We start from the raw sequence: 12345 nt of genomic DNA, 5'->3' as shown, positions 1-12345 counted from the left end.
GCACCTAGAGTCGTTTTCACGTTCAGAAGAGACAACGGCGCTTATGGAGAAACCGCACAGTGTTGCCAATACAGCGCTAGCTCATGTCGCCGGGAAATGATGACCTTCCTTCACAATGAAGGTGTTACATATTTTGTATATATAATGATAATTATATGTAAATATTAACATTAATATTATACTGTGAACGTTACAGTTACCCTTTTTACTATGATCCATTGCGATCACTACACACGCGAGTGTAATGCACGAATAGGACACTTCAGAAATCCCTTAAAAAAGTAAAAATCACTGAGCGCTCACACAACTGAAAACACTTTTTCGGGAGAGGGAAAAAGTCTAAACAGACCAAAGCAGATCTCTCACTCAAGTAAGGAGACCCTGGCACATGGGTTAGATTCAAGTTGCAACCCAAACAAACAAATGAGTTATGGCCCACGTGAACTGATAAGACGTGAATGACTCAAGCAAGGCATGTCATATTTCTATCTTGAAGCCCCATATTTTGTCACGTGTTGGAAAGCCTTTCAAAGGTTAATATGGTGTCTATGAATTTATGTGTACGTTGGAAGCTGAAAGGTGATCTTCATTTCAGCATTAATGTCGGCAGTAATGTAAACGAAAACAACGTGTATTTGCGACAGCACTAATGTTGCTCACAACAGCAGCATTGGACATAATTGTCAATTATTAAATTTAAGTAATTTCAATTCTATTATAACAAAATGCATGAAGTTCATATTTTTACTGAATGGAAATAAAATAACAACTGGAAAACTTGGTGGTGATTAACCAGAATGCTGCGGTGAGTCAGCTCAAGATGGACAGACAACGTCTCCTTACTTCGCGCGCGGTTCGGGTTAAAAAGAAACTCCAAATGCATGGAAGTAATATTTCTGGGAACCTTTGAGTGGTTATAAAAAATAATTTCATTATTTTCTCCACAACTTTGACGCTGGAAGTTTTTACTTGGAATTACAGAACAAAAAATGGCGAGCGACGACATTTTCTACTGCACGAATATAAAAAATCTCCACATACTTTTTTTGAATATTTTTTAATGCAAATATGCTTTAAAGAATTGATAAATTCTGAGTACCACCGTCACCTATGACAATTAAAAAACAGTGTCAATTTTTTTCATAATGAAAGCTTCAATTTTACGGCATGTTTCAACGTTAGGAATGAAAACAATGTAAAAATTGTGTTTTCACAGAAAATTTGCATTTTTAATTTATCTAAAATTATGTAAGCAAGTTACCAGTTTTTTGTGTTCACCATCGTATTCTCTACAAAATTTCCTGCAAAACTGCAGGTACCGATTTTACTTAAGCTAAATTTGTAAATCCAGAAATTTGACAACAGCGTGCTCATATTTCCCATAAGAAAAGCATTGCCCATAAGAGCCCATTGTGTCTTCTGAACGTGAAAACGACTCTAGATCAATGCTGTTTTGCACTCTGCTTCATGATGTTACGGACGGCGATACAAATTCTTCATCAGACACTACACAATCACTGTCACCACTTGAAGTCTCATAAAAACTGTCGCTATTATCGTCACAACTTAATTCACCTTCTGATTCTGAGTCGGCAAATAACAGTTGAGTAACATCATTATCAGACAAGTGTTGACGAGGCCATGTTGTTTACATTCGAACATGCATTTGAGACTGACATGTCAGAGCACTCAACGCTCGTATGTCATAGAATTCTAAACGGAGGCGTAATTAGCGACATCATACGGATAGAAACAAAACTACAAGTTCAAATAGTTCCAAATACTATCAACAGATGTCAGAAGGCTACTAAAAGTGACTTACTTTGGAAATGCGACAACCGCAGCGAGTGGAAGTATGAACTCGCAATAATGCGACAACCGCAGCGAAAGAGTTAAAAAGTTAGCATTTAACACAATGTGTGGTCAACATACTATGAACAAGGTAAAATCACAACATGCACCTTGTTTGGTTCTCTAAATGTTCATGGTGACATCAGTCCATCTTCAAGGATGGATGGAAAAGGAGTTGTGGAAGGGTTAACATGAACAACACATCAAATGTTTATACCATGTGGTCATAATTTTGAAAGAAAGAAAAAGGGAAAAAAAGAGAGAATGTAGAAATCATAGAAGTAAGTCAGTCTTGAACCTTTCCTGGTGAAAAGTGAAGAATAAATTCTCTCGGGCTATCGACAGATCAATTCTGGAATGATTTCCAAGTTTTCGACTTAAGGTTCGGCTGGATCTTTGGCCGCCGCCAGGGTAATTTCTTTCAAATTTCCTTTCGAAAAACGCTGTGATATTCCAAAATCTAAAAAATTACATCAACTTGGAATTCCTTCTTGAGCATTGACGTGAATTTTTGTGTGGTTTGCTTTTGCTCTCATCTAGATATTCTCACTATATTGTCATGATTGCATTTTATTAAACTATTGATAATATCTAGATGTAATTTATCAGATTTTGGAACATTGCAGCAGTATTTTGAAAGGAGAGGAAAATTTGAAAAAATCTGTCCTCTCGTTGGCCGCAAGTCCAACTGAGCCTTAACGTCAAGTCAGACTTATACCCTGAAGATGGGAGTGATGTTAATAAAAGCCATTCAAAGTTTTTGTAAGAAATGCACCCTGTTTAAAAGTCTAATGGTTGACGTGCTTAAAGAAATTAAAACAAAAATGAGGAAGTTCCAAGTAGGATATTATAGAATGAAAGCAGAAAATACAGTAAAACCTCATTAATCTGGACTAATGGGAGGATAAGTTGACCGGTTTAACGAAACTCCGGATTAACTGAAATAACCTAAAAGAAGAGTAGAAAGTGCATTAAAACTCAGTTTATAGCAACAAACCACGTTTATTATGGTGTATTTAAAGGGCATAGGTCTAAATACACTATGCAGTATAGTACAGAGTCTGCGGGATACAGAATTCCATCAGTGGCTGACTGCCTTTTCTTTGGGAAGTTCTCTTGTTGACTTCTAGCCACATTTAAAACCTTGCATTCTGCTTTTTTTTTTTTTTTTTTTTTTTTTGCCTGTCCGGATTAAGCAAAGTCCAGCTTATTAGGGTCCGGATTAATGAGGTTTTACTGTAATTCAAAGCTGCTGTGTACAAATGTTACAGAAATAAAAAAGAATCAATTAGGATAACACTAAATTCCAAACCAATGGAACAAAATGTCACTGAGTTGGTTTGACCATCTAACTAGAATGAAGGATGGAGGAATGCTGATGGGAATATGAGAGGCAAGAGCAAGAGGAATGGGAAAGAAAAGGCCCCAAAGAAGAAGAACATTGAGCAAACCCTGATCAGAAGAGTCACTAAATGCAATCAATCAAGGAAACTAACAATGGATCTTAACTAGGAATGGTCGATATCGGAAATTTGATATCACGATATATAATTAAGAAAATATCGTCACAGACGATACAATACAATATTTTTTGTATCGTGATATTGGCGATATTGTCTCCACGATATATATCTCCAAATATCATGACAATATATTGCCAACACGATATATATTGCAAAAATTTCATGACAATATATAGCCGACACGATATATATCACCAAAATATCGTGACAATATATCGCTCACATGATATATATATCACCAAAATATCGTCACGATATATAGTCTAGTTGATATTGCCTGAACGATATTTTTTCAATATCGCGATATATCATCTGGACGATATATTGCCCAACACTAACCATAACAAATAGAAAGTTCTCTGCAAAACATTTTTTTTTTAAACATTAGATGGAAGAGGAATTTCAAGGAATAAACTTCTGTTCAAATTATCCAAAAAATACACTATACATTCCTAGTTTAGTGAATGACATTGATAACCCTTTGGGTATGAGAATTTGCTATTGTAATGTTGATATCTTTCCAGCATGCACCAGGATATGTCGTTTCAATTAGTTGGTCCTGTGGAAGATAACGAGAGAATTATTGAGGGATTGCAGGCTTTCTTTAAAAGGAATCCCCAGATGCTTGCAGAGGAAAGATCACCTGAGGTTAGTATAGTCTTAACTTCGTTAAATAATTTGCAAACTTTGTTAAATAATTTGCATGATGCAAAGATAAAATCACATATTTGAGATGAGGTAAAAGTGTCAGTATCGTACCTACACTTCTTTAGATGTAATTGTTCCAAAGCATGCAGATAATTTTGAAAACAACATCCATGTCAATGTGTATGCTATGATGCCAGGAGTCCTGGCCATGGGTGTTCTACTGAGTGTCCCTTCATCAATTTCATCAATTCACTTATCCTCATCTCAATTAACCAAAAGTGGCGAAGTGGTTAGTTAGCACATTGCGCTACGATGCAAGGGGTTCAGGGTTCGAATCCCAACCTGGGTGTGGATGTTTGTGAGTGCCCATTTATCAATTTTATCATATCATCACTTGTTTCCATCTTCTCAAATTAGCCAAAAGTAGCACAAAGAGCGAAGTAAAATAAAGCAAATCAAAATCAAAAAATCACTTAACCAAAAGTGGTGGGAGAGCAAAGTAAAATGAACCAAAGCAATCGATCAAAAGCAACAACCTGCAGTTGTACAGATAATTTTTTTTTCGGTTATTGAAAACATAATTTTGGGACTGCACAGTATTACAAGATTAATTAATTTAATGTAAATTCTTGTGAAAATTGCCACTTTGTGTTCAAGCTTGGTTATTTTCTTCAGGTGGAACAATACTTTCTCCCTGTTTCAATCCCCCCCTTCTTCCCTCCCAAAAAAACCTCTATTATTCTATAAATTGTGTTTTCTTCTTCTTTTCCATCCCATTCTGCCATTAAGGCGAAGAGAGACAATTACGCACCAGGCATGCATTTATTCCAATATCGTCGGAATGAGCAATGCTACTAAAAAGATCTCCGCCAGAAATGAAGAGTATGAATTTCTCCCCATGTGGCAAGTGGAAGCGGTTTCCTAAGTTGATTATTAAGCCTTATACGATTTTTGAAAAATATGATGAATTAGTATTTACCGAATCCCATGTATTCCTTATGGGACATCAACTACAACTTCAAGTTACGGCTCATGAAATGGGAGTTTCGACTTTTCCTACTGCTATGACATAGTTCTACGTGTCCTTTTTCCGTCCATGTACTTTTCTACGTCATCGGATGTTTGATATTCCCGAGAGAACTAATAAAATAATGGTCCCATAAGCCTAGTGCATTTCTTCTTGCCTCCTACGGCCATCCTGGCAGTGTTGCCAAACCTGATGTGCATAATAGAGCTAAATTTCACCATTCATATAGCTAAAGAGGACTTTCAAGGAGCTAGATTAACGAAGGCTGCATAAAGTGCCTACTAGGGTAATTTTAGTTGTCAGAGGGGTGGGGGTGCTGCTATTACCGTTAGCTTTAAAGTGATGGCAATTTATTCTTTCTTAGTTATCACCGCCTAGATTTGGCGGCATCATACATCTCAATAATCCAATGATGTTAATATAAAATCGAAAATAAAGGGTTCCCGGATAACAAAATTGTCATCTTCATCTTAGCCACATCGCTATATATAAAAATACATGGGGAGGAAACAAAAGGTGGGTGACGCAGCCTATAGCTATACGAATATCACGTCACGTGCAAAATGTACACTCATGGCAAAAGTTGGTATTTTTGGGCCGGAGCCAGTGGTGGCATCATGGTGGGGCAGAGGGCGGGTGCCACAGTTCACAGTCAAACGAGTGCACGAAAGAGCCAGATTTGGCTCCAAAAGAGCGAAGTTGGCAACAGTGATCAGTAGCTGCCCCAGCGAGAAAGACCAAGGGGAAATTGTCCCTCCTCGCCTTAAGCACTGGGTTCCATCATCCACTTCCTGTACACTTTTCGAATTTCTGGCATTGTGTTCCCTTTCTTCTTTCCTATCTTTTCCACATACTCTTCCCATTGAACTCTTGGTCGTCCTCTTCCCCTCTTGCCTTCTGGTCTGTCCTCCAGCACCTGTCTAGGCTTGCGATCCTCCTCCATTCTTGTAACGTGTCCAAACCATTGTAGCGCCTTTCTCTCTATTGTTTCCAAAAGTGGTTTTTGCTGTAACTGGTCTCTAATGGTGGTATTTCTAATCCTATCTCTTCTAGTCTTTCCTACTAGTTTTTGCAGGTATCTCATCTCTGCTGCTTGAAATCTGCTATTCTGTTTTGGTAATAATGTCAAGCTCTCTGTTCCATACAGCAATGTGGGAATGTTGATTGTCTTGTAAATCATCTTCTTCGTTTGTTCACTTATTTCCTGTTTACCAATTAATGTATTGTTGAGTTAATAGTACACTTGGTTTGGCTTTTGCACCCTATTATTCGCTTCTTCATCCATTCTTCCATCTGACGTTATGACTGTTCCTAGGTATGTGTATCTGTTTACTTGTTCCAGCTGCTCCTCTTTCCATTGTATATTTAGGGGGACATTTTCTCTTTCTTTTGTTTGTTTCTTCACTTTACTCTTATCCACGTTCATGCTCATTCCTTTGTCTTCTATTGTACTTGCCCATTCAATTACCGACTTCTGTAACTGTGTTTTCAATGTTTTATACCATGCAGCTGGTGTGTACAGTGGAAACTCCATTTTAAGTTCATGAATTTCACATTTTTCCTCATTATACAGTGTGGTGCAAATGTAGGTTGACAGTTGTATTTATATTGTGTTATAGTGTGGAAGGTTTCTCTCCAGTTCTGGCACATTGTTCAGAATCCACTTTCTGTCCTGGACTGTCAGGTTTACCGCCATTACAAATTTCCAGCCTGTAAAATACAAAAGAAAGGCTGTCAACCTACTTTTGCAACACCCTGTACATTTGGTCCTAATGGTACCAGTAGATAATATTATTGTAGAATTTCCCCAGATTGTACATTTTCGTGCATTTAAAGTTTTTTCTTTCTTTAGTTACAGTTACATATTATATTATATACTCTGTCATCAAAGAAAAAAAAGTAAAGTGCTCCCCTGTGCTTAGCACAATGCCATGAAGGCGTATAGGGGTGTGGGGATAACGCCCCACACTTTCTTGATCCGGTCATGAGTGGGGGTGATGTAATCAGCATCACGCCCCTGACTGCCTTTACCCCCAAGGGTTTTCCCCAGGTACCCATGTTATTCGACGCTGGGTGGGCGTCGGGGCCGGTTCCAACATTAGAAAAGTTCCCGGAATTGAACCGGCCGGGGATCGAACCCGGGACCTTGAGCATGGTAGTCAGATGCGTTACCAACTGAGCCACCGTGGGCTTATCATATTCTATTCTCTGTCATCAAAGAGATGTGTTTATTCAAAGCATATTCAGAAAGTGTGGAACCTCGATTTTTTCGGGGAATTTAAAACTTAAAATTTGGAAAAATGTAAAGATCCAGGAAACCTTTGTACATTATTCTCAATTTGGACCGTGACGATTGCATGTGTAATGCAGGAAAACATATAGTCCAGGAACATAAAATTGAGGCAAAGTAGTTATAGTGGTTGTTGACCACTTTTCTTCAAAGAAAGTTCCGAATGATCAGTTTTTCCTCTAACAACCACATCTCAGGTCCACGTGAAGTCCAGTAAATCGTCCCCTGAAACCTTTCCCACCAATAGCATCCGTCCAAGAAATGACAGAACTTGTCAAGTCCACGTGCCAATTCAGTTTCTTTAGAGATTTCTGAACGTGAGGTTGCGGTTGAGTTACCTTTGCTAGGTTGTGTTATTGTATTGTGCTACTTTTTTATATAATATAAGCACCTTGGGAGTATAACGTCCCAGTGAATAACTGGATGTCTAAACACTGCAGGCAAAAGTGACAACAGTGCTTTTCCGAAAAACAGGTGGTGGCGCAAAACCAGATACATGTCCACAGTCCAGTCCTGGGGGGTTGTCAAAGATACCGAACTGGCGTTGCTTCCAAGACTAGTACTATACAGTGCGCTAGGATGCCAGGGGTCCCGGTTTCATATATCAGTCTGGCAATGGGTGTTCTTTGTGAGGGTCCCTTGATCAGTTTCATCAGTCATCACACGATTAGCCAATAAGAAAGATAGAAAATGTGTAAGTTTAGATTAGGTAACGCAGGGGCAAAGGCTTGATTGTCGAAATTTGTGCAGCAATGAACTCACTATTTCTTGAAAATTGTGCACTATATTTCAGTTATGTCTTTTTTGTTCATTAGCATACATCCAAAGGTATAATATACTCAAATTACAAAACAATATAGCCATTGTTACTATTATTAACAAGTGTCAGTCGTTTGAAAAAGCCCTTTGTTTCACTTTTGTTACTATGGGATAAATTGAAGATAAAAGGCTATAACATCGCAACCGCTACATCTTGTTGAACAATTTAAATTCTAAATGTAAGAAATGCAACAATGTAAGTGACATCCGACAATTAAGGTCCAGGGGGAGAAACAGGGGCAAAGCCTCAAAATTTGGAATTTTGTGTAATTGCGCAAAATTTCCGAAAACACTGTAATTTCCTTTTTTTTTTCAAAGTCGCGGCACATGCATTTCATATTCTCATAGAGTGGTCTTTTGTCATGCTTCCCTGCAAGTGTGGTCCATCCAGCATCCATAGGGCCTCCCTAGAAGCAAAATTCCAGACATTGTCCTGAAGCTGGTAACACTGCCACTTTATGTAATCTTATTATTTTTTACTCAAGAAGTATCAGTCTGATTTCAACAAAACTGTGCACGGTTGTAGTAATGTACCACTGCACATACTATTTTATTTTTTTTAATTTAACTTTCTTCTTCTTGCTTTAACACTAATTATTGGGAGGCACAATGTATAAATTTTACCTCCGCTAAAAGCCCTGCCTTTAAGAAAGAAAACAAAATTAGTTCTTGAGCTACAATTTTTTTTGTTCTTCATCATAAGTTTGAAAAGTGCACGCTTGAAAAGGTGACAGCTCAACGAGAATACAGACATGCAAGGCTCTGGGCGATAAAGATTAAGAGGTTGAGTTTATTCCTATGTTAAGGAGTCCATTTTTGCTTCTCAAATATTTACAGCAGAATTAATCAATTTTCTGTGACTTACATAACTGACAAGATGATTCAGACTTCAGGAAGTGTCACATTGGTAAATAAACTGTAAATTTTGTGTTTAAGGGTTTATTTCACATTTCATTTCGTGACAAAACATGCTTTGAAAATTCACTCACACTTTTCAAAAACTGTGTTATATCAACTTTCGTGTTTCTGTCAAAATTGAAATATGCATGCCTCTAGGCTAGGGCATTAGAGTGTATGGATTTAGCATCTTAAAATCGCTTCGATTGTCATTTAGGTATCATCTGACAATGGTGCAATCCAGGGAGCTGTAAAACTACATGATGGTACAATTGAAATCAGAGATGCATTAGTTCGAGACATGCAGCTTCTTTTGAGTGTTTATTCAGCAGCAAAGGTCCAGTTCCGCCGTGAAGTACCGCAGTGGCACAAGTGCCCGCATTGTCCCATCAAGTTTAAGAAACATGCAAGTCTTCTCCACCATAAGCTAAACATGCATGCCTCAGGAGCCCCTGCTTACAAGTGCGGCGAGTGTAGCTATTGGAATTACAATCACGTTGTTGTCCAAAGACATGTTCTCTCCGCCCACAAGAACATGTTAGATGTTAAGATTTATAGCACTACCAGGGTTAAGAAAGAGGGTGGAGAATGCATGGAAGTGTACGAAGAGGTGGATATCGACTGCAATTCAGTTGTGGTCAGCGAGGAGCAGAATGTTGAAATTATAGACTTGTCTAACCAAATTGATCTTGTGCACGGTGGTGATATCAAGCTGTCTTCCGTTGATTGTACTGTGGTCATAGAGGATGGGAGTGTTGATAATTTCCTAGACCCGGGTGTGCATAATGATAATTCAGTTTTGTCTGCTAATGAAATTATTGTTGGCGATGTAGAGATGCCAACTGTGTTGCACATTATTGAAGGTAAATCTGGCGATGACACATCAAACGCATTTATCTCTACAACGGCCAATCCTGAAATCAACATTAGTGTCATGGAGTCCACGGTCGTCAGTGAAACTGATGCTTCGGTGTCATTCCTTACGTCGTCCATGTTGTGAGACATGTTTTCAAGTCATGTACATAGATTGCACGTGTTTATGTATGTTGAGCTAGTGATGAAATAATCCATTCCAATTTTCTTTATGTATATGTACATGTATGAATGTAGATTTGCTTTTAGTGAAAGTTTATAAATGTGCATGGTTTTAAGTATGTTGCATATGCATTTATGAAAAGGAGATTAGCTATAGTTAGTTTTTTTTTCTCCAATAACGCACAAGCAATGAAGTATCTAAAGTGATAACATTTGTTTACTTAATGAAATAATTTATGCAGGCAATATTTACCTAAGTCAGCACATTATATTTCTGTAGTACAGGCTATTCTAATTCCATATGAGTTTGGAATTTTTGTGATATATGTGTAATACAACATGAAACAAGCATTTTTTTTTTAATTATTAGTATTTATGCCATGTGTGAAGTCAAGAAAATCTGGATTTCGTGTTTTGTTGATTGATTGTTTATAGTTATAGAAAGTAATAATGTCATGATTGATGGATTCTTCAGTTCTAAAATGCTGAAAATAGACATGTGGATGGTACTTGGAAAATTCTGTGCAGTGAGAAGTAAGTTTTCCTGAGTGATAAATTGAATGTTCTACATAAGGTATCACTGTCTTTGCATGAACTGCGTTTATTATATTAAGTTGCAGTATGAGACTCGTCTGATTCGTCTATCTTCGCATCTTGCTCCTGTATTTTAGAGACAGAATAAATACTTATTAAACTTCCTTGGTGAGGAAAGATGGAAAAAAATTCTTGGGATATCAACCAGTAGAGTGTAGTTTTCCTGGTGACCAATCTTGCCTGCTTATGCCATCTTTTGAAATAATACTGAACTACTTCATTAGTTAAGGGAAATGCAAAGAGCCAAGGTTTGTTTCACTGTAGGACTCTAAAATGTGTATAATTGAATTTGTCCGTGTACTGTAAATTAACTCAAAATAGAGTTACTATGTTAAATGTACATAAGTTAACCCAAGGCTACTAAAGTCTAGCACGTCTTCAGTATTTAAACTAAAATGAATTGGTACTTTTAAGTTGAATAACGGTTATCTTTCTTTGGTACTAAAACTGGTAAAAACCCAGTGTGTTGCTAATAAAACGTAAGGACAAATATATTCTTACATTATATTAGTTAATTGTTATTTAGAAATGTAACATTGGAAAGTTAATTAATGTACAAGGTCTGGCCAAATATGAATTATAATTTGTAGAATAAAAATTATGATCCACTTACCGAAACTGAAGGTGTTACTTTTCAATGTAATCCCCTTGGTGCGTGTGTGTCCAGTCCGAAACAGCTAGTATCACATCATCAATGCGGTCAAACCTTTTTCCACCGATATATTCCTTTAGGGAGGATCAAGAGGAAAAAGTCTGACTGCATGGAGAGTGTTTGGGAAGCCATTTCAGTTCCTTGATAGTGGTCATGGTGCCATTAGCTAAATCTGACTGGGCAATATTCTGGAGAAATGACACTGTCTTTTGCACCCTCTTTTCTTCACTGGTATTCAGTATCCCGACAACACACTCAAAGTTGTTCATGTATTCTGAATGATTGTGTCAACATGGTCAGTGTGCCAGCTTGTTAATTCAAGTCTTCGGCTGATGCGGTGGATTTCCACCATTCCTGACCATTGCACTGCACAACTTAAACGTACTAACGTATTATTTTGTCAGGAATTTGATTATAATGCAATGTTCCACACTAACATGCACCTCTTCATTGTTTGTTTCTCACTACTGAATGTAGTGGCAAAAAACGAATTGGATCAAATGATCTTGGATGATCTATCTCATCTACCTCCTAATAGCATTTGCCATGCACCATGAAGCATTGTTAAACTGTAAACAAATTATTATTCATATTTGCCCAGCCTTTGTGTATAAGTACACAGTGTTATGTCGTTTAAATTCCATCCACATGTGGTTGTGACAATATAGTGATGATTTTAAGCTGAGAAATTTGGAAATGAAATCCTACTCTTTCGTGATGGACACTATTCTTTCAAATAATTACTTTTTTTAAACTGAAATTTAATTTTTTTGCAAATTATTAATTATATGACATTTGTATCATTTTCATGTTTAAGTTCATATTCCTGCATGGTACTGTACACTATTTTGCATAATAAGCTCTCAAGATTGTCTACATATAATGTAATGAATATTTGGTTACATGATGCCAAAGTTTTTATCTCATTAATGCTACTGTGTAGCATGCTTATGTAACATATCATATATTTAAAAGTCAGATATGGCTGATCCAAAGAATAATAAATATA

General features: G+C 37.2%; 1 protein-coding gene across 1 annotated transcript in view; it reads left to right on the top strand.

The window, feature by feature from the left end:
* LOC146002421 (uncharacterized) overlaps positions 1–12345 on the top strand; it is a 39702-nt gene extending 27357 nt beyond the window's left edge. The window contains exons 8-9 of the mRNA XM_083140244.1: positions 3899–4022; positions 9273–12345. Of these exons, the coding sequence (XP_082996370.1) occupies positions 3899–4022; positions 9273–10055 (907 nt within the window). The 3' untranslated portion in view covers positions 10056–12345. The remainder of the gene's footprint in view (positions 1–3898; positions 4023–9272) is intronic.

The sequence above is a fragment of the Lepisma saccharinum genome, chromosome 18 (genome assembly GCF_977018435.1).
Source record: "Lepisma saccharinum chromosome 18, izLepSacc3.1, whole genome shotgun sequence".
Lineage (NCBI taxonomy): Eukaryota > Metazoa > Arthropoda > Insecta > Zygentoma > Lepismatidae > Lepisma > Lepisma saccharinum.
Note: the sequence above shows the minus strand (reverse complement) of the source record. Positions and strands in the feature narration are given on the sequence as shown.